General features: G+C 43.9%; 1 protein-coding gene across 1 annotated transcript in view; it reads left to right on the forward strand.

The window, feature by feature from the left end:
* Nucleotides 1-12,348, forward strand: part of NIT2 (nitrilase family member 2) — a 34,853-nt gene extending 22,505 nt beyond the window's left edge. Inside the window, exons 5-10 of the mRNA XM_004706369.2 lie at nucleotides 1,316-1,409; nucleotides 1,880-1,954; nucleotides 3,608-3,686; nucleotides 6,768-6,866; nucleotides 9,666-9,721; nucleotides 10,015-12,348. Of these exons, the coding sequence (XP_004706426.1) occupies nucleotides 1,316-1,409; nucleotides 1,880-1,954; nucleotides 3,608-3,686; nucleotides 6,768-6,866; nucleotides 9,666-9,721; nucleotides 10,015-10,106 (495 nt within the window). The 3' untranslated portion in view covers nucleotides 10,107-12,348. The remainder of the gene's footprint in view (nucleotides 1-1,315; nucleotides 1,410-1,879; nucleotides 1,955-3,607; nucleotides 3,687-6,767; nucleotides 6,867-9,665; nucleotides 9,722-10,014) is intronic.
* Nucleotides 12,349-22,935: the final 10,587 nt, after the last annotated feature.

A 22,935-nucleotide genomic window follows, 5' to 3' on the forward strand; every position in this document is an offset into this window, starting at 1 on the left:
TTGTGCTGGGCTGCTTAACTGCAAGGTCAGCAATTCAAAACCACCAGATGATCCGAGGAAGAATGACCAGGGTTTCTACTCCTGTAAAGAGTTACCTTCTTGGAAACCCACCGCAACAATTCTGCCCTGTCTAGTAGGGCCACTCTGCGTCAGAATCAGTTCGATGGCCCTGAATTTTGAGTTCTTCGAAGCACGTTTTTCCGGTGTGATTTTCCCAGGGAATTCATGTTATTATCTGCCCCTGCCACTTAATTTGGCTCACTTTAACTTCTCTGTTTAAAAAATATATATGTAGTCTTGTATGTTTTTTATTAGATTGATTTCTCAGTTGTGTGTTTTGATGCCCTTTCTTTTTGTGGTTTTTGATTGTATGTAAAAGAAGGATTTACAATTAATTTTCTGAATACTGACCTTGAATATAGTGAATTTACTAAACTCAATCATTAATTCTAATGTTTAGTCTAAATTTTTGAAATGTCTAGCTCTAAATCATAGCACTTGAGAATAGTAACTGTTTTAACTGTTTGCTTTCTAATCTTGATACTTTTTCTTCCTTTCTTTTGTCTTGTTGCTGTCTTTGGGAGTATAAATGGCAAGTGTCCTTATGTTTTTCCCAATCTCAGAGGGAAGATTTTCAATATTTTAACATTATTTATGGTGTTTGTTGTAGAGTTTTTTCTTAGGCACCTTTATCACGTTACGGAGTTTCTTTCCAAGAAGAATTTTCTGGTCATGTGTTTTCAAGTCTTGAATGAATGTAGAAAATTACCGCATGCCCTCATTATGTTCTTAGGACGAGCATGCGGCATTTCTCTTTTGCTTTATTCATGTGGATTACCTGTTGGTTTCCAAATCCCACCTGCTTTTCTTGAGTCAATCAAATTTGGAAGTTCTGTATTATTCTTTCTAAATATTACTGGATTTGAATTGTATTTTGGGGACCTATATTTTTTAATTGTCACCCACTTACCACCTTTCCTGCACAATTGTCAGTTTGAGAAATTAATCCAAAACACTCCTTAGATTCTGAGACTTCTTCGTCTTGCATTTGTATTGAGTGAAAAAGCAACACATCAATTCTTTCCCACAAAAAATCCCCGGACATTGATTGCATACCACCTGGAAAACGTGCAGCGCCCCTTTTCTATTCCTGGAGCGGATTTCATTGGGCGGCAGCCAGTGGGCTGTGGGAGGTGGGGGTGCCATTTGTGTGGTTGGTCTTATGTCTTCATGTCGGCCCTTGGGAAGAAGTCTGTGATAAAGTGCCATGTCACTACTGGAATACAGGTAACCAAGTCAATTATTTGTGATGCAGATCCACCTGTTTGACATTGATGTTCCTGGAAAAATTACCTTTCAAGAATCTAAAACATTGAGTCCTGGTGATAGTTTCTCCACGTTTGATACGCGTACGTACCAGATAAGTTTGCTTCCTTTAGCAGCCTCAGTAGAAAGAGGACTAGGTACCCCCTTTCTTTTTGTCTTAAGGTGCATGTCCCGCCCCCACTCCCACCCTCCCACCTCCACCAACCTCCGGTCAATGTCTGTATGTCACCTGACAGACCAGGTTGAATGGGGCACGGTTTGGACATGATCTTCCGTTCTCATTTGGTCACAGCCTCCCCTTAGTGAGTCAGCTTACCCATTTAGATAAGCATTCAATGAGCACGAGTTTCTCATCTGTGCTCTGATGTACGCGTTATCTTTCTGAGATGAAGTCTGAGTGGGTGAGCTTATGTGTTGTCCCCAACGATGGGTCCTGTGTTAATTCCCGCCTGTTGCTTTTGCTGTTTTGTGAGTATTAAGTCAGGGAGGCGTTCTCTGCTAACTGCACTGCCAGAACTTAACTTTTCACTCGTGTTTTCTGCTTGTAAAACAGCGTTCTGCAAAGTGGGCCTGGGCATCTGCTACGACATGCGGTTCGCAGAGCTCGCACAAATCTACGCACAGAGAGGTGAGCAGGCGCACGGTTGTGTTTCCGACATAGCTGCACGGAGAGTTGGTTCCTGCTTGGTCTCTGATGGGTGGCGAGAGCCCTTAGTCAAAAAGGCATGGCACTTGGAAGGTTTTTAATCTCACCTCCAGCCCCTTCACACACCCCAACTCTGCTTCTCATTTCTGCTGGGTGTGCATGATAGGGTTTTCTGGGCCGGGGTGTAACACACTGGGGGCTAAGGCACGAGCCATGTCTGGTCCACCCTTGGAGGCCTTGTGCTACTGTTTGAAAAGATAGAGTTGGAACCCAATGAAAATGAAAAACTGGAAAAAAAAGAAAAGAAAAGAGAATGAAGAACTGGTCTGTGTGCTTATGGATTTCGCTGCATCTAACCCCTGACCATGGGGAATGTGGTATCAGTGGAAATGTGGTCCAGGCAAGCAGAGGTGACCTCATGCCCTGTGGGAGCCTCAGGCCAAGTCAAAAGTTCTGGGTTCTGATTCCAACTCTACCTCATGATTCACACAATAACATTGGATACATTATTTTAACCTCTACAGCAGTTATCCTCCGTTTCTTCATTGGAATGTAATGAAGACTAAAGAGGAGGAACTTCCCCCACTATCATGATTCCAATTCTACCTTACAAGTCTGGCTAGACCAGAGGATGTACACTGGTACAGATAGGAACTGGAAACAGGGAATCCAGGACAGATGATCCCTTCAGGACCAATGCTGAGAGGTGATACTGGGAGGGTGGAGGGAGGCTGAGGTAGAAAGGGGGAACCAATTACCAGGATCTACATATAACCTCCTCCCTGGGTGATGGACAACAGAAAAGTGGGTGAAGGGAGATGTTGAACAGGGTAAGACATGGCAAAATAATAATAATTTATAAATTATCAAGGGTTCATGAGGGAGTGGGAGGGGGAGGGAGGGGAAAAATGAGTTGCTGATACCAAGGGCTCAAGTAGAAAGCACATGTTTTGAGAATGATGATGGCAACAAATTTACAAATGTGCTTGACACAGTGGATGGATGTATGCGCTGTGATAAGAGTTGTACGAGCCCCTAATAAAATGATTTTTAAAAAACAATTAGCAAAAAAAAAAAAAAAGGAAGAACTTATAAAGTGTCTTCATGGTGCTCAGCAAATATCAGCATCTCTGCTACACTGCCAAGGCTACCTCCAGTTCTACTTTCCCTTAGAAAAGAGAAATGGGTCCGTACGGGGTGGCTGCCTGGTCAGCAGAGGTCAGCAAAGGTGCATGGGATCTGGGGCTACTAGTCTCTGCTGAGTCTCAGCAGAAAGCATCAGACACGAACCCTGCCCCTAAGTTCAGTTGCAAAACAATACAGAGCACCCTCGTTGCCCGGGTGGTGCTGGCTGTGTGTAGATTAGAGCAATCGGACCATTCTACTCTCCTTTATTAAGCAAAGTCACCCGATGTTGGGACTTCTGCCCTCCATACCACTTTTTGTGGGTGTCTATGTGTGTCTTATGTGTGTGTCTTTATAGGAATTCACTCCACATCTTAATCCTGTGGACACTGACGTGACACTACGCTTGGGAAAGTTTGAGTTTGATCCCAACTGAGTGAGAAACCAAAGGAAGGGACAGTGAGGTTGAGGTCCATTTTCATCCACTGTCCTTTGACCTTCTTTTCCAAGGCTGCCAGCTGCTGGTATACCCTGGTGCTTTTAATTTGACCACTGGACCAGCCCACTGGGAGTTGCTTCAGCGAGGCCGGTAAGCAATGAATCATCTCCAAGGATCTCAGTGTCTCCTCCTTGACTAAAGAAAAATCTCCCCTCGTTTGGTGGACGTCCCAGTATTCCCAGCACGGAAAGCTGCCCCTGAGGCAGGGTGAGCCTGAAAAGGGAGGGGCCTGCTGAGAGGCTGCTGCTCTGGGGCAGGGGCCCCTCGGAAGCCAGGCTCTCCACGTGGAGGGGCTGCTGCAGTGCCCTGCGTGGTTTTGCGTTCTGTGAGTTCATATTCGTTGATGGCTTCAGATGCTAGGTGTGGGCTGGTGTCTCTGAGAAAACCCCCAGCCTCTTTTGCAGAAATTTAAATCTGTGTCACTTGCTTGCTCAGGGCGAGGCCTGGTAGTGTCAAGGTTATGTACTGGGCTGCTAAAACGGCAAGGGCAGTGCGTTCAGAGCCGCCAGCCCTCTGCAGGAGAAAGACAGGGCTTCCTACTCCAGGCAAGAGTTCCAGTCTCCGAAGCTCCTAAGGGCAGTTCTAGCCTGTGCTGTGGGGTCTCTCTCTGTGAGTCAGCATCGACTCGGTGCCAGTGAGTTTTACTTGTTCAGGGCTCCAGGACCCCTGCAGACAGCAGAGTCTGTGGCCGCTCAAGGTCTTTCCATAAAGCGCCTTGTGCTTATGTCATCCTTGCACACCCCCGTGCGCAGTCACTCAGCACCAGAGCCTGTATACTACGTAGTACAATGTAAAGAGCACTCTTGGCTCCCTCTTAGCCTTTGAGGGATTGCTTTGACCACCTAATAGCTTTTCAGGAGCCCTGTTTTACAGAAACGGTGCACACAGGACAAGTCGGGGTGTGAGGTGAACAGCACTCAAACAGCAGGTGTTCAGGAGAGACTGGGGAGCTGTGAGACGGCAGGCAGCTGGTCTACAGCACGACTCCCCTGCACAGCGCTGCATTCACTCAGACATAGTGTAGGGCTGGGCATGCAACAAATTCAAAATTTGTTTTGTGGAACTTGCTGAAGTTTTTTTCCCCCATTATTGTATAGTTGGTTGAATCTGTGGATGTGGAATCCACAGATACAGAGGACCAATTGTTCTTACATGAAAGCTTCCTAATTTTTAGTACAGTTTTAAGCTGTGTTTTCACCTACCACCACGATCAACCTGTAGGATATTTGCATTCTCCCAGGATGCTCTCTTTTGTCCCTTCCAAGTCAATTCCTTCCTTTTCCGTCCCACTTCTTGATCTGATGGTAATTATTGCTGGAGGCAAAAAGAGAGGTGTTTGGCTAGCTGCAGAATCAGCGAGGGGAATGTGATTCCATGAATAAGAAGTATTTAGTCAAAAGCAAAAAACACAGGAGGCTTGAAGATAAACAGGCGGCCATCTAGCTAAGAAACAACAAAGCCCACATGGAAGAAGCACACCAGCCCACCCTGACACCAACACTGAAGACAAAGCAGGTGCGTAGGCAAATGCGGTGAAGAAAGCTGGCAGTGCCCAGCTGTCAAAATATATAGAATCTGGTTTCCTAGAGGCTGGAAGATAAACAAGGGGCCATCTAACTGAGAAACAACAAAGCCCACATGGAAGAAGCACACCAGCCTGTGATATCACAAGGTGTCTAAGAGATCAGGTATCAGGCATCAAAGACAAAAAAAAGAATCATAGCATTATGAATGAGGGAGAGTGCAGAATGGAGACCCAGGGCCCATCCGTGGGACATTGGACATCCCCTTGCAGAAGGGCTGCGGGAAGGAGATGAACCAGTCAGGGTACAGTGTAGCAACGATGAAGTATACAATTTTCCTCTAGTTCTTGAATGCTCCCCCCCACACACACACTATCTTGATCCCAATTCTACCTTACATATCTGGCTGGACCAGAGAATGTATACTGCCACAGATAGGAACTGGAAATACAGGGAATCCAGGACAGATGAACCCCTCAGGACCAGTGGTGAGAGTGGCGATATCGGGAGGGTGGAGGGACAGTGAGGGAGAAAGAGGGAACAGATTACAAGGTCTACATATAACCTCCTCCACACAGCGGAGAAGTGGCTAAGGGAGATGTAGGACAGTGTAAGATACGACAAAATAATTTTCAAATTATCAAGGGTTCAGAGGGAAGGGGGGAGTGGGGAGGGAGGGGGAAAAATGAGCTGATAGCAGGGGCTCAAGTAGAATGCAGGTGTTTTGAAAATGATGATGGCAACATATGTACGAATTGCTGGACACAGTGGATGTATGTATGTATGGAATGTGATAAGAGTTGTATGAGCCCCTAATAAAATGATTTTAAAAAAACAAACGGGAGATTTGGGGGTGACTTAATCAAGGCCTGGGCCTGGTGGCACAGTGGCCACAGGTCGGGCTGTGAGCTGCAAGGTCACCACCAGCTGCCCCCTGACGGAATGAGGGGACTTTGTGCTCCCATAAAGTGACATTCGTGGAGCATCTGGTGCAGTTCCACCCTGTTGAGAGGCTCGCTTTGAGCTGGCATCGAGATGATGGCAGTGAGTTTGTGGGCTTTTTGGAGCGGCTTTCAGGTGAGGTGGATTGGTATACCTGGGCTCCTACCTGTTGTTCTTGCCTAATTTGCGTTGATCGGGTGGTCATCGTTGGCTTGGCAGTATCATGTGGCCATTCCTGCAAGGTGTATGGTCTCCACATGGCACACCTGGTCTCCCTACCCACCTGACGTGCTGTCACCAGAGAAACTCTACTCTTTTCGCTGTGACAGGTTGACTTGCACCCAGGCTGCTTCTCTTCAATGGCACTATTGCCATTTTGGGCTGATGGGTCATTGTTGTGTGGGCTGCCAGCAGCACTCCTGCCTCTACCCAGTAAGTCCCCAGAAGCAGCTCCTAGTTGTGACAGTCAGAAAGTCTCAGGCATCGCCAAGTGTTCCCTTCTGGACACATGATTCCCAGGTGCGAGCCCCACTTGTGCATAAGATACTATGTGAAGAGAGCGTTCCATGGCTTTGACCTTTCCCTGCATACTTAAGTCAACCTGTCTTGCCCTATTTTTTTTTAAAAATGAGGACCCATTATATTTGGAATTGAAATAAATAACATGTATTTGCTTTTTTTTTTCTTTTCTGTCTTTTGACAACAGGGCTGTTGATAATCAGGTGTACGTGGCCACAGCATCTCCTGCCCGGGATGACAAAGCCTCCTATGTGGCTTGGGGACACAGCACTGTAGTGAATCCATGGTGAGTCGCTAAGGGAGGGTTGGCTCGCCAGGCCAATGAGCAGGTGGGCTGAATCCTACCGCCAGCTCCCATCCCGATTTCCATGTCCTGCCAGTTCTCTCTTTGGGCTTTGTGAGAGCGGTTCTTCTTTTTTCCCCAACAGTTTTATTGGCATATAATTCAAAAATTGTACAATTCAGTAGTTCAATTGCATTAAGAAGGCTTGTATAGTCATCACCACAATCAATTTGAAAACGTTTTACTCATTCTTATACTCATGCCTATTAGCTCCCATCCTCCCGGCTCCCACCTCCCCTGCCATGCCCCCAAGAAACCATTAATCCAGTTACTGTCTCTATACATTTACCTATGCTGAATTTCATATACAGAAAAACATTTTTAAAAAATAACAAAGTAAATCAGAAAACTTCAATCGAAAAGAAAGCGGAAATTAGAAATTAAAACAAATTTAAAATGAGCCCAAAGGGAGATCAAATGACGAGATTGTTAAATTTTAGCCGACCTGCATCTGCAGTCACCCACTTTGCAATGCCTTCTGCATGACAGCAAGGCTATTGTGAGAGTGGTTCTTTACTCGTCCCCTTGGAATTCCCGAGGGAGCAAAGTCATCCTGTTCTGGGGAAGTGCCTGGCCTTCACTTTCTTCGGGATGTCGAGGTGGCTTCACTGGCTGTCAGACCTGGATCAGATCAGGGACTCGAGACAGCAGTGATGGGTGGGTGGTTTGGGTCAGAGAGGCTTCCCAACCCTTGACTTTTGGTTAACAATGAAAGGTGGTTGGTCCAAGGGCAGGAATTAGTTCCAGGGGGAGGACTTTGCTCGCAGCACAATGATTAGAAGAAGGGATTCTGTTTGGGGAACTATGATCCTGTCCCCGTGAAAGGGGTAAAGTATTCTAGTTCTCTGTGAAACCAGACGTAAGTCTGCTCAGATTCACACGCAGGTCACATACATAATAGTCAGGTCCATATTGTTACAAAGGGGCCCTTGTGGCACAGTGGTTACAAGTTGGGCTACTAACTGCAAGGTCAGAAGTTCAAAACCACCAGCCACACGACAGGAGAAAGACGAGCGAGGCTTTCTACTCCTGCAGAGGGTTACCGTCTCGGGAAACCCACAGGGACAGGTCTACCTTGAGTCAGAACTGGCTCGATGGCAGTGGGTTTTCGTCATGGTTGTCATCGATACAGCTGACATACAGGAGGCCCTGGGTGGTGCAGACCACTGGAGGTGTGAGGTTCCTTGGAAGAAAGATCTGGTGATCTGCTTCTGAGAAATCCGCACTGACAACCGTGCGCCGTGCTCCTCTGCGTGTGGCTGCTCTGAGCTGGGATCGACAGGACAGGCAGCAGATGCTTTGTACCTTCTGCCTGTTCCTTGCGGACACCCGAGTGTGTGTCTCAGAGGAAGCCCTGGAAGACGGGCCAGGTGCAGTGTCTCACTGATCGCCTTCCACATTAGGGTTAGCGGCTATGAGAAGAGCGGAAGGATTAAGGTGGTTTGAGGAACTGCCCCCCATTTGATCCGAGCCTTTCCATCCAGCTATTACTGATAGCCCTCCTGGCCTCAGTCTCCTGGGCCTCCTGCTCATTTCCCTGGAGAATTCTGTTCCCAACACAAATGGCTGCTTCTGAAATACAGCAGTGTATAAGGTTTACCTCTATTTATTCCTATTTAGAAGTACTCTGGTTTATGGTGATGTTAGCTAGAGTGGGTACCTGGGGTTGCTGATGAGTGAATTGGTCTTTGAAGGCCAGGAAAGAATAGAAACCAATAGAAAAGGATCGTGTTAAGTGGCAAACACCTGCTTGTGACTCTGCCAAACTGAACCAGCGACTGTGCCAGATGTTTGATTAAGTCAAGCTACTTTGTGTGTTTTGTGCTTTGGAGAAATTTCATTTCACCAGGTATGCTCCAAGCCAGAAGATGAAACACTGGCAATAGTTTTGCACCTCAGCCTTATTTTGGATTTATGAGGGAGTATGTCCTAATGAGGGGCTCCTGCCAGGGTCTGCTCCCTCACCACTTCCACAGAGAACTGCCCCCACCCCCACCCCCGCCCCCCAGGTTGACATCTTCCCCTCAGATCTTAAACAGAAACCGGCTACAAATCCAGAGGTTCGAGACACAAAGCCCGAGATTCAAGCCGATCTGAGCTCCACCCTGTCCTGTTTCACCGTTCCCAGGGTGGATTGCAACATGGAGGTGGGAAGGAAGTCCAGACAGCCTGGTAAAGGGACTTCCCTGAGACACACTCACGTGGGGACTGGCTCTGTCCCCAGAGGCCTATTGTCATGCAGTACAGTTTACAACATGAACTCCATAATGTTCTCACTAAATTCTCCCAGCGCTCTTCTTTCCACTGCGTAGAGTAGGAAGGGGGCGCTCCAGACAACTTACAACAGCTTCATCCAACTAATAAAGTGCTAGCACAGGTATTTATACCTCTACCATATCGTTTTAAAGGAGCCCTCAGAGTGTAGCAGTTCCGTGTTAGGCTGCTAACCAGAAGGTCAGTGGTTCAAAACTACCAGCCGCTCTGAGGGAGAAAGACGAGCCTTTCTACTCTCATGAAGACTTACAGTCTCAGAAACCCACAAGGGCAGTTCCACCCTGACTGGCCAGGTCCCGACGAGTCAGAGTCAACTCGATGGCAGTGAGTTTGGCTTTTCTTTTCATAGTTTCAAATCTCAGATGCTCTCCCCTTTGCCCTGTGGGATGTGGAGGGAAGTCAGAGAGAAATCGTTGCTCTCAATAGCCATGAGCGAGTCCACTCATTCTGCCCTGCATCTTCTTCCAGGGGGGAGGTCGTAGCCAAAGCTGGCAGTGAAGAAGCGGTCGTGTACTCAGACATCGGTAAGAGGCACCTGCACACTTTAGGGCTTTGGGGTCCCTGTTGAGTGGAGGCTAGCAACCAGGATTGCAAAGGGCCTGCCATTTGGTGGGGCTCCTCAAGCCCCGTGTCATTCATCTTCCAGAATGTTCTAGAGCCCAATCCTCCAGCCAAGCCCTGGGGACTATTGCTCAGTTGAAGTGTTCTCAGTATCTGTTGCAGTGACTCTCGAGCCATCTGTGCCTCCAGGCAAGGCTATATTGCTGAGATATGAGGCTTTCTATCAAACTAACTTGGCATTTTCCTGCTTTTGCAGATCTGAAGAAGCTGGCTGAAGTACGCCAGCAGATCCCCATTTTAAGCCAGAAGCGACTGGACCTTTATGCGGTAGAGGCGAAAAAGCTGTAGTGTTTGGTTTCCAACATGCCGTAGAACAGAATGTGATGCTGCAGCGTGCTGAAGCTCTCTGCTAACTCTGTCACTCTCCCCCTCTTTAAACATCTCCTCCTTTCTTCCCTGGGAGCTTTCTGATGATGTGATGGCATCAACCCCCAAACCCAATGCCGTCAAGTAATTCCAACTCATAACAAGTCAATACGACAGGGCAGGACGGCCATGTGGGCTTCTGAGGCTGTAATCATTACAGAATTCAACTACCATGCCCTTCTCCCACACAACTCAACTGATGCAGCAAAACACTAACATTTTGATTAGCAGCCAGTTACTTAGCCACTGTGTCACCAGGGTTCCTTTGATAGAGTATCAGCATATATTAAATAGTTACATTTATAGTCACATTCAAAGAGTCAGGCTGGCATTGAAGAGTGAGAGGAGCGAGGCTGCCTCTAAACGTCCATACCTCAGTTGCCTCAAAGCAGTAGGTGAAAGTAGCAGACCTTGGCGTCCTGGTGGCTGATTCCTCATAAACAGCTCTCTGTGTATCAGGAATCTGTCCCAGGCCTTGCTGGAGTCAGAACCCATCACCCGAAAAACTTGGTCTGATGCCACTCTTTCCAGCAGTACCTTTTTTACCCATGGAGCCAAAAGGATGGGTCCTTGGTGCAGGCCAGAGGAAGGGGCAGCCCACTCCCCCAGTATCCATTGGGGCTCTGAAAATTTGAAAAGGACTAATGATTCCACTCCATTCTCTCCTGGTGCTGGGGGAGGAGCTTGGGGGAGAAAGGCGGTGGTAGCACGGGGGAAGGCAGCTAGCTGTGACTGAATGCCTGCAGAAGACTTGCTGGAGAGGGGTGAGTGTTAGAGGAGTCCATCGTTTGCTGCTGTCCTCCCCTGTGACATCTCTCAGCCCCACAGAGAGAGGCAAGGTCTTAACCTTTCTAGCACTCCTCTCCATTAGCAGTTCTTGAACTTGTTAGTGTCGGGATTCTTCTGTGCTGCTGTTCAAAACTAAGAAGTCCCTCAGCAAAAAGATAAGGGCAGACCTAAAAATTAAGGGCCCCAACTAACTGTTGTTTATGTGCATCATAGCTAGCAGTGTTTAACAGCCAGTTGTCCAAGAAAATATCCTGACTTCTAGTAGCGTATGCCAGTTTCCATGGTGTAAATACTTCCATTATAATCAACTTTAGGTTATTAAAATGACATCTTTGAGCCCAGCGCCGAATCCCCGGCCCACGGTGGGGCATGGGAAATGTGGCGTACGGAAGACCCAAAAAAAAAAAGAGAGAAAAAAAAAAATGACATCTTTAAGAATGGACATTTGAATAGATGCCTATAGTCGACTCTTGTGAGCTGATGGAATTCTGCTCTTCTAACATTAATCATGGTTTCATTTTCAGATATCTGCCATATTGGGAAGTAAAATGTCATATCTGTGCACACATCATTCGATTCAAGCCTGGTGATGAGATCAGGTGTCATTTAATCTCTGGAGAACAGCATTAGATCTGTGTGATCATTAGAGAATTTTAAAAAACAAAACAAATGGGGGGAGGAAATGCATGAATCCATACTGTATGACCTCAACCCCCAAAAATTGTATGCTCAGTCATTTATATACGTGCATAGGGTATAGAAAGATGTCAAACTGTACGAAATCATCAAAATGATTCTGGATGCCTTTTGTGTTCTTTGCTTTTTGCTCCTTGCTTTTCAATTTTTTTATAATACACAAAAAGCTTGAAGTTAAAAAAAGTGATTTTAAAAACTTGCATGGAGTCCCCATCGCCTGTGAATAAAGTTAACTTGCTGACACCTAAAAAAAAACAACAAAAAACAAAACAAAACAAATGACTTACTTTTTACCGCATGTTCAGTTTGGTAAAGTTTGACTTCTGTATACATCCATGAAACCAGTGCATGCAAGATAACGAACACAGCCCCCGGCCCCCAACGTTTCTGTGTGTTCCCTCCGCTCCTCTCATCCCGTCACTGGTCTGCTTTGTCCTTGTAGATCAGGTTGCGCTTTCTAGAATCATGCATAACTGGCATCGAATGTGCAACTGACAGTGCGTGCTCTTCATCTGCCTTCAGCCTCACGACTTGGAAATTCAACTACATTGTGTGCATTTACACCTTTTTTATTACTAATCGGTGTCCGGTTCAATGGATACATCCCATTTTGTTTACCAGTTCACATTGCGTTGTTTCCAAATTTCGGCATTACAAATAAAGCTATTAGAGCAGTTGAGTCCAAGTCTTTCATGCCTGTGTAGTAAATGCCGAGGTGACAATGTTGGGGGTCCAAAGTCTCCCAGGGTTCTTGTACGGTTTCCTGTGGCCACGAGCAGTCTGCTGAGTCCAACTGCACAACGTCCTCATCGACAGTTGGTATAGGCAGTCTCTTTAATTTTGGCGATTTTCGCTGGAGTATAATATTATTTCATTATTTTAATTTGCATTTCCATAATGACTAATTATGTTGAACATATCTTCATGTTTATCTTTGAGGAAGGGTCCATTTATTTTTTAATCATTTTATTGGGAGCTTTTCCAGATATTATAACAATCCATAATTCAGTTACATCAAGCATAATTGTATAATTGCTGCCACCATCATTTTCAAAACATTTTCTTCTTGAACTCTTTGATATCAGTTCCCCTTTATCCCATCCCTCCCCCACCCTACCACCCCACCAGGAATCAATCAATCAATCTATATATCTATATACACACACACTATATATGTATAGTTGTATCTTACACCATCCAGTGTATCCATTCACTTACAGTTCTGTTACTCGTTCCCTCAAGTGGCATTATGCAGTCGTCATTGCTATTGGTTCCCCTTCCCCTCTGCCCCTTCTCTTCCTCAGGGATACCCTCAGGGAATCCTTACTTCCATACTGCTTCTGAAGGGTGTGTCTATCTTGGATTTCAAGCACCGGATGAGGTTAATTGTGCAAATGAACACACACAGTTCTCAAGAGTAATGCGGTAAAATTAAGATCATAATACAGGAGGAAATAGTAAAGAACTGAAGGATAGTTAAGTGATTCATCAGTGCTATACTGCACCCTGGATATAGCATCCCTTCCATGTGGCCCTTCTGTGAGGGATTGTCCAATTATCATACAGATAGGTTTTTGGTCTTTGTTTACACTCCACGTCAATTTGATTGCTTGTATTTTAATTTCTGATACCTGTTCTGATAACCTATTCCTGTCAACATCTAATGATCACACAGCTGGAATGCTTCTTCCATGTGGAGTTTCTGACTTCTCAGCTAGGTGACCACTTGTTTAACTTCAAGCCTTTAAGGCCCCAGACGCTTTTTCTTTAAGCCGGGCACCATCCATTTTCTTCACCACATTTGCTTAATGCACCCTTTTTGTCTTCAATGATCATGTCGGAAAGGTGAGTATCATATTGGATGAAGGGCCAATTTATATCATTTTCCAATATTCTTACTGGGTTATTTTCATGAGTACCAACATTCTTTATATATTGTAGGTATAAATCTTACATCACATTTTGTAACTATTTTCCCCTAACTAGAGAAGAAAATGACCAATTTTAAAAGGCGCTATTTGAAGAGCAAAGGTTTTTCTTTTTTTTTTTAATTAATAAAGAGTTGTATATAAAGGGTAAGTATACATAAAGAAAGCACCCCAACCCAGTGTTGTCCAAGCCCATCAGTCTGACACTAGCCCATATGTCCGACATCGAACTACAAAGTCCTCAATCTCACAAAAGACACAGGAGGCAGACTGCAGGAGGAAAGCGGAGTGACTCAGCGTGTAAGCATCTCAGCGCTGGCAGGGTCTCCATGGAGCTTCTCCAGCACCCAGAGCTGCATCAGGGTAGGTCCACCTGGCTTCTCCTCAGGGATGTCTCGCAGGAAGTGAGCCTTGCCAGCTGAGGCAGAGAACTAGCTAAGGCAGCTGCACACTGGTCCAACCATCAGAGAACAAAAGACAGGTGAGGCTCGGCTCGCTGAGCCATTTATCTCTCCACCCTTCAATTCAACTGCCCTTCAATTAATCTCACATGTGTTTATTGGCCAGGTTGGCACAGGATCATAGAAGGATGTGGAACATCTGGTCTGAAAGAATGTTGCTACCTTTTTTTTTTTTAATCGTTTTATTAGGACTCATACAACTCATCACAATCCATACCTACATCAATTGTGTAAAGCGCATTTGTACGTCATTCTCAAAACATTTGCTCTCCACTTAAGCCCCTGGCGTCAGGTCCTCATTTTTTTCCCTCCCTCCCTGCTCCCCCCTCCCTCAAAGGTTTTTTCATTTTGATGACAATTTATCTTCTTTTGAACTTCCCAGTTTTATATTACATTTAAATACAGGTAGTCTACTTTCTGCAGAAATCATAGAACGGTATAATTAATCACATGCAAGTAAAATATTGCTGAAGATAATTATTGCAACAGTTGCAATAGTGCATAGGGAGCAGTCAAAAATCCAAGCTCTATTCAGGAGATGGTGTGGAACAGGATTATTATTGCTAATGTCAGGTGGATCTAGGCTACAAGAGAATTCCAGAAAGATGTTTTATTCACTATCCAAAGGCATTTGACTGAGTGGATCATGACAAACTATGGATAACACTGAGAAGAATGGGTATTTCAGAATAATTAATTGTGCTTATATGGAATCTGTGTGGACCAAAAGGCAATCACAAACAGAGCAAAAAACATACTGCATGGCTGAAAACCAGGAAATGTGTGTGTCAGGGTGTGTCCTTTCTGCATACTTTTTCAGTTTGTATTCTGAGCAAATAATCTGAGCAGCCAAGCTATATGAAGAAGAACACAGTATCAGGATTGGAGGAAGGCTTAACCTGTACTGTGCAGATGACACAACCTTGCTTACTGAAAATGAAGACTTAAGCAACTTCTGACGAAGATCCAGGACTGCAGCCGTCAGTATGGATCACAACTCAATGTAAGGAAAACCACAATCCTCACCACTGGACCATAGACAACACCATGAGAACTCTGTGTGTGTGTGTGTGTGTGTATGGGACTGGGTGTGTGTGTGTGTGGGGGGGGAGTACGTGAATTGAAGTTGCCAAGGATTTCATTTTGCTTGGATCCACAATTACTGCTCAGGGAAATAGCAGTGAAGAAATCAATGGACATATTGCATTAGGTAATGCTGCTGCACAAGACTTCTTTAAAGTGTTGAAGAGCAATGATGTCACTTTGAAGACTAAAGTGTTCCTGTCACAAGCCTGGTGTTTTTATTTGCCTCATATATATGTGATGTTGGACACTCAATCAGGAAGATTCCAGAAGAATTGATGCATTTGAATTCAAGTGTTGATGAAGAACATGGAAGATGCTTTGGACTCCCAGAAGAACACCAAATGGCATGAAAGAAGTACGGCCAGGGTGCTCTTTAGCCGCCAGGATGAGGAGGAGTCTAGCCACACTTCTCTCTGGAGTTGTTTGTTCTTCGGGCAGTCCATGATACTGAGAATATTCTTTGCCCACACCATAATTCTTGTGTATCAGTACTCTAGTGTTCCTTGTTATTTATTCCACTTCCACATGCATACGAAAGGATTGAAAATGCCATGGCTCGGGCCAGACACACCTTATCTTTTTAACACTTTAAAGTGTTTAATATAGCTTTTCAAGCTGGAGTGTTTGTTACTCCCACCGAACAACCTTTGTTTTCCCGAAAGTGGGGAAGATACTAATTGGATGATAGGATTCATCTGTGAGCAATGTTTAACAAAGTTCATTGTAATTGCCATCCTGCTGGGTAGAAGTGAGCCATCTCAGAAGCAGGAAGAAGGGATCTCTCTATCAGCAAGAGAAAAGACCCAGGAGTAGAACACATCCTTTGGACCCCAAGGTCCCTGTACATTGAACCTCTGTGAACCAGGAAACAGCCCTAACACCAGAGGAATGGCAGAGGAGCAGCAGGGGCAGAGGCAGGAGCCAGAGCATCACACAGAGCAGTGGACTTCCTAACCCACAGAGTAAGTAAAAGTTGAGTGCTCTGGGGCAGGAGAAATAACGAAGGGGTGATTTCCCACCCCCAATGCCCATGATCCCTAGTAGCCAAAGAATGTTTCTTCAAACCTTTCCTTGACTTTTTGCCATAGTGGTCTCATACATTGTCCTTTTGCAATTATGTAATTTATTTTATTCCACATAATGTCCTCAGTGTTGCAAGAGACGTTCCATGGATTCATTGCTATTCTCCAACGTTGCACACTGTTCCACTGTGTGTCTGTCTCACAGTGTGTTTAAGCACTCATTTGCTGATGGACATTTGGGTGGTTTCTGTCGTTTTGTTATTGTGAGTACTGCTGTGATAAAGATGGGTGTGTGTATGTATCTATTTGTATCACAGATATTTCTCTAGGACATATACATAGGAGTGGATTGCTGGATCATGGGCTTCCTAGATCTCCCTTTGTAAGGATGTGCCCTACCATTTTCTACAGTTGCACCATTTTACCATCCCACCAGCTGTGTGTGAGATCCAGTCTCGCCCTCATCAGCATTTATTGTTTGGGGTACTTTTGTTTGTATCCTTGCTGTTGGTTATTGGGATAAGATGTTATTTGATTTGCTTCTATCTATGCCTATGAGCATATGAGAGTTTGCTGTCTGCCTAAACGTCTAACTTAGTCAAGTGTCTGTGTATGCTGCTTGCTGATATTTAAATCAGACCGATTTGTCCATGCTAGATATTTCATTAACAAAAATATTTTCCCAGTGTCAGTTCTCATGTACTCTCCTGGAGAAGTCTTTTGATGCACGTAAGTGTTTAATTGTAACTGCTCTTATTAGGTGCCATCAAGTGCATCCTGCCTCATTGCAACCTCTGTGCGATAGAACAAAACACTCCTGGTTCTGCGCCCCCTCACGATGTTCTGTTTGTGCCCATTGTGACAGCCTCTGTGTCAATCCGAATTGTCCTTTGTTTTTTTTAGCTGCCCCTCCACTTTAACAAGTTGGGATGTCCTTTTCCAAGGACTAGTCTCTCCTGATAGCATGTCCAAAGTGGATGAGATGACGTCTCACCATCCTTGCTTCTTCTTTTTTATATATAAATCATTTTATTAGGGGCACATACAACTCTAATTACAATCCATACACATATCAATTGTGTAAAGCGCATTTGTACATCATTCTCAAAACATTTTCTCTCCACTTAAACCCCCCATCCTTGCTTCTAAGGAGCAATTTAGGAGTGTAATTTTTAGGGAGTACAGTTTACTTTCATATTTTGTTCTTGTATCCAGAACCCTTGCTAAAATCAACTGCAGCAATTTTTTCATGTGTTTTTTTGCATATCTTATTAGATATAAAAATAAAGGCAATTCCTAAAGAAAGCATGTTCCGGAAACCAATTACAAGGATCTATCTATGATCCCCTCCCTGGGGAAGGTGAAGGGAGACATCGGATAGTGTAAGACATGACAAAATAATAATGATTTACAAATTATCAAGGGTTCAGGGTGTGAGGGAATGGGGAGGGAGGGGGAAAATGAGGACCTGATACCAAGGGCTCAAGTAGAAAGCAAATGTTTTGAGAATGATGACAGCAAATGTACAAGTGTGCTTGACACAATGAATGTATGTATGGATTGTGATAAGAGTTGTACTAGCCCCAATAAAATGATTTAAGAAAGGGGGGAAAAAAGCATGTTCCTTTCCTATCCCCGTCGCCCCCCACCCCCCCAGGTGATTGGCACTGAATCGAACCTCTTAGTGCACTGTTTAGTAGCCGTGGTAATAGGACATGCGTGGGAGTTGTTCGGGTCCTGATGTTAGAGAAAGCAGCCTGTCACCAGTTAGCGTGGCTTTAGCAGATGACCTTATCAGGTGTCGTAAATTCGCTCCATGCCAAGTGTGCGGAGAAGGGTGATCAGGAATAGATGCTAGATTTTGTCGAATGCCTTTTCTGTGATTATTACATTCATGGTTTCTTCTCCTTTAGTCTATTTAAAAAGTAAGTTACATTGAGTGATTTTTGAGTGGCAAATCATATTTGTACTCCTGAGATAAATCTCACTTGTCCATAATGTAGCAAGGTCCTTTTTATATGCTATTGGGCTTGATTTGCTAACATTCTAAGGCTGATGGCCTATAGTATTCTTTTCTTGAAAAGCCTGTCTGGTTTAGGTATCCAACTCAACTAAACCCCTAAAATTACTTAAGAAGTTTCACCTCTTCAATGATCAGAAAGAATTGGGTGGTATCTGTAACTTGTCTCTCTTTCCTATTGATAATGCTGGCGAGAAGTTTTAATATTTTTGCCTTTGGTTCCTTTGATTTTCTCTATTTTGTAGATTTTATTTCATTGATTTCTGTTATTCTTTCTTTTCTGTTTATAGAGGGGCTTTATCTGCCTTTTTCTACTTTCTTAAAGTGAACACTAAGGCCGTGTTTGGAGACCGCCTTTTAAAGGATATGTGTTTCTTGCTGTACATTTACTCTTTAGACACCGGCTTAGTTGCACGTCCAACTTTGGCAACTTGGTTTCATTTTTGTCCAGTTAAAAGTACACATGTCCGGAAACCGATTACAAGGATCTACGTATGGCCTCCTCCCTGGGACATGGATGGCAGAGGAGTGGGTGAAGGGAGACATCGGACAGGGCAAGATATGACAAAACAATAATTTATAAATTATCCAGGGTTCATGGGGGAGGGAGGAGGAAAATGAGGAGCTGATGCCTGGGGCTTGGGTGGAGAGCAAATGTTTTGAGAATGATGAGGACAATGAATGTACAAATGTGCTTTACACAATTGATGTATGTATGGATTGTGCTAAGAGTTGTATGAGCCCCTAATAAAATGATTTTTTTTACAGTACACATGTCCTCCCTTCCTATCTTCTTTTTATCAGGGGTTTTAATGTTTTCATTATTTTTCCCATCATTTTATTGGGGGCTCTTACAACTCTTTTGTTGTTGTTGTTGGAAATAGGAATTTCTTTTGCAATCTTTTTTAAAAATTTGTTTTATTAGGGGCTCTTACAACTCTTATAACATTCCATACATGAATTGCATCAAGCATGTTTGTACATGTTGCCATCATCATTTCTAAGACATTTTCTGCTTGAGCGCCTGATAAAAGCTCCTCTTTTCCCCACCTCCCTCCCCCACCCTATCTTGTACTGACCTTTGTCTCCCTTCGCCCACATTTCCATTATTCATCCCCTTCACAGAGTGGGGGGCTATATATCCAATCTTGTGATGGGTTCCCCTTTTCTCACCCTTTCCCTCCCCGACTGTCCCCCTACCCTCATGATTTCACTACTCCCATTACTGCTCCTGAGGGGTTATCTGTCCTGAATTCCCTATCAGGGAGTTTTAAAGATAAACGTGTTACTTATTTTTAAGTATTTGAGCATTTCCCATATTCTCCTGTTGTTGATTTCTAATTTGTTTCCATTGTTGTCAGATAATATACCTTGTATAATTTGAAGTTTTAAATTTTATTGAGACCTACTTTCTGACTTTGAGTATATATCTGTCTTATTAAGTGTTCTGTGTTCAGAATATGTCTTTTGTTTTTAGCTGGGAGTTCCATAAATATCAATTATAGTGTTCTTCAGGCCGTGTAGATATGGATTGTGTGTTAGTGCAGGGTTGACTAGAGAAACAAATCCAGGGATACTCATGTGTGTGTGAGAGCTTTATATTAAAGAGTAATTGTATATTAAGAAAACATCCCAGCCCAGTCCAGATCAAGTCCTTGGGTCCAATATTAGCTCATATGTCCAATACTAGTCTATAAATTCCTCTTCAGATTCATGCAACACATGTAATGATGCCGAATGCAGGAAGAACACAAGCCTGGGAGTAGAAAGTCGTGGGTTCAGTGATGGGAGAAGCATCTCCAGGGCTCTGGCTGCCATCAGTGTGGCGCCATGTAGCTTGTCAACAGGAAGGTGAAGCAGAGAGTGTGTTCCTCCTCCAGGGAGGAAGAAGTTCTCAGAATCCTCAGAAGGCCATGCCCACACGGAGGCATCATTGACTCTGACCTGATTGACAGGTTAGACTCCACCCCTTCGTTAAAGTTGACAGGCGATTGTGTAACTGCCACAGTGATCTCTGTTAATTTTTTGGTTGTTATTAAAAGAGCAGTACTGAAACAGAAGTGTTACGGGTTTGTCTAGTTTTCATTGTATTTCTATCAAGTTTTGCTTTATGCATTTTGAAATTCTATTAGTTGTATAAACACTTAGGATAATTATGTCATGCTGATGAATTGATCCAGTCTTTTTATAAAATAGTTATCTTTATTTTTGATGTATATTAGTAGTGCCAGTCCACTTTCTTTAGATCCTTGGTGGTAGAGTGGGTTATGAGTTGGGCTGGTAACCACAAGGTCAGAAGTTTGAATCCACCGGCAACTCTGTGGGAGAAAGAGATGTTCTACACTTATTATGTATGGCCCCGGACACTCACCGAGACGGTTCTACTGTGCCCTCCTGGGTCACTCCACGTTGTAATCTACATGATGGCAGTGAATGTTTCTGCTTTGTCTTAACTTTCTTTAGCTTATACTACCATAGTATATCATTCAGTATCTTTTCATTTAGTTTCTTCCACAGGTATACAGATGGGTCATGTAGTTTGATTGAATCTAACTCTCATTTTTCAGTTAGAGTATTTAGACCATTTATATTTAATGTGATTGATATGCTAGCCATCGACCATCTGTTTTCTGTTTATCGCATCAGTTCTTCATTCCCTTTTAAACCTCTTCTCCTTTCCTTTGTGTTTAATATTACCCCATTGTTGGATTATAGACTGTAATTTTTACTGTTATTTTAATTGTTGCTTTAGAATTTGTAGTATCAACTTTAATATAGCATAGTGTACCTTCAAGTAATATATCACATCAAAAATCCCATAACCGTATACTTCATTTCACCCTTCTCTGCCTTTGGTTATTATTGTCACATACATTAATTCAACAAATGTACAAACCTCACAATATAGTGGTGGTTTAGTGGTGGAATTCTTTTCCACACACCCCCCAACCGTTTTATTGGCAAGTAATTTACATATCACATAATTTAATAGTTCAATCATCCGATCATAGCATGGAGAATTATATAATCACCCCCACATCAATTTTGGAGCTTTCCCCTCTCCCATGGTTAAATCACCTTTAGGATGATTTATACAATCACAATCCGTTCTAGTGCTCCCTCCCCACTCCTGTCTTTATGAGTTACTCCTGGGATCCCCTTTCCCTCCCTATCTCTCCGCACCCCACCCGTGTCCCCTATATCCCCTTGTATCCATCATTAACTTTATGCATCCACTCCTGTGCTTCACAGCTGGGAGACCCAAAAGAAAGCAAAATTGTATTAATGTGGTCAGGGTAGCCACGTAATAGTATGCAGATAACAATACTAATAATACATAAGAAGGAAAAGACCCCTAATAATAATAAAAAATAAGAGAATACATTTCTGTCATGGAACCAGGAAAAGATTCTTGCACCCAGAACAAATTCAGGTCACATCTGTAGGGTTTCAACTGGTCAAATGTCCAGTTCGATTCAGCATAATCAAAATGACAGCGGTCTCTGCCTGATAGCAAGGCTGTTTGAAACTCTTGCCTGTGACTAGAGCAGATCTGCCAGTGGCTCAGTCTGACCAGATACTCTGCAGATGGGTTTGGGGCTCTCACCGGCCCCCATAGCCCTCCACAAACTGGCTGTTCATAATTTTTGCTCTGAGACGTTTCTCCTCACCATACTCGAGATTTGTAGTTGTAATCTTTGGATCACACAAGCTGGTGCGCTTCTTCCACGTGAACTTAGTTGACTCCTTACTTAGATGGCTGCGTACTTAAGACCCCAGACACTATTCTGATTGATAGCTGGGCACCATCTGCTTTCTTCACCACACTGTGCTGTAGCACAGTGGTGGAATCCTTGCTTTGTGTGTGAGGGATCCAGGTTTTATATCTGCCAGTGCACTTGAAGCAGTCATTACCCATCTGTCAGGGGAAGTGTTGTGTGTTACTATGACGTTGGACAGGTTTTAGTAGAGCATGTAGACAGACTAAGAAAGGTGTGGTGACCTACTTCAGAAAAAGCCAATGGATCACAGTGATCTGCTCCCGGGGTGCCGCGGGTTGCCTTGAGTTGGGAGCCTTTATGATGGCAGCTAACAAGATTGAAATTATTTTTGTTTTAAATGACCAATATTTTTAAAAAGAGTATTTCATATTTACCAGTATTTTAACCATTTCCAGTGTTCCTCATTATTGTGTGTAATCCACTTTCTCTCTGCTTTAAATATTTCTTTCAGAATTTATAATAGAATTAGTCTGGTGGTGATCTGGTGGTCTTTTATGAATCTGAAAATGTTATTTTGCCTTCATTTTTCTAAAGGCATTTCACTGATTATAGAATTCAACATTGCCACCCTTCTAAAGGCAGTACTCCCTAACCCTTCTCTGAAGAATTCTGTGATGTTAACATTACACCAGGTCAAATGTTTTGGCATCCTGAGGAACCCAAGCCAAATTCTTCTCCATATTTTAAAGCGGCTAGGTCACAGCTGTAAGGTGGATGGCGTAAGGTTTTCCAAGGAAATTCTCCTGAGAGAGCCCTTGTACCCTCAAAGGGTGAACAGGCGCATTGGAAGGACGGAAACAAAGCCCCTGGCATAACTTCTCTGGCCTTTATCTCATCAATGCAGCTTTCCATTTTCTGAAAATGGCTTCCTAATCCAAACCAAAAAACCAAGCTCACTGCCATTGAGCCAACTACCCCTGTGGGTTTCTGAGACTAACTTTTAATTTTTTTTAAATTTTTATTTTTT

Source organism: Echinops telfairi, unplaced genomic scaffold (assembly GCF_000313985.2).
Source record: "Echinops telfairi isolate 266 unplaced genomic scaffold, ASM31398v2 ScPeMD7_6;HRSCAF=24_0, whole genome shotgun sequence".
In the NCBI taxonomy this organism is placed as follows: domain Eukaryota; kingdom Metazoa; phylum Chordata; class Mammalia; order Afrosoricida; family Tenrecidae; genus Echinops; species Echinops telfairi.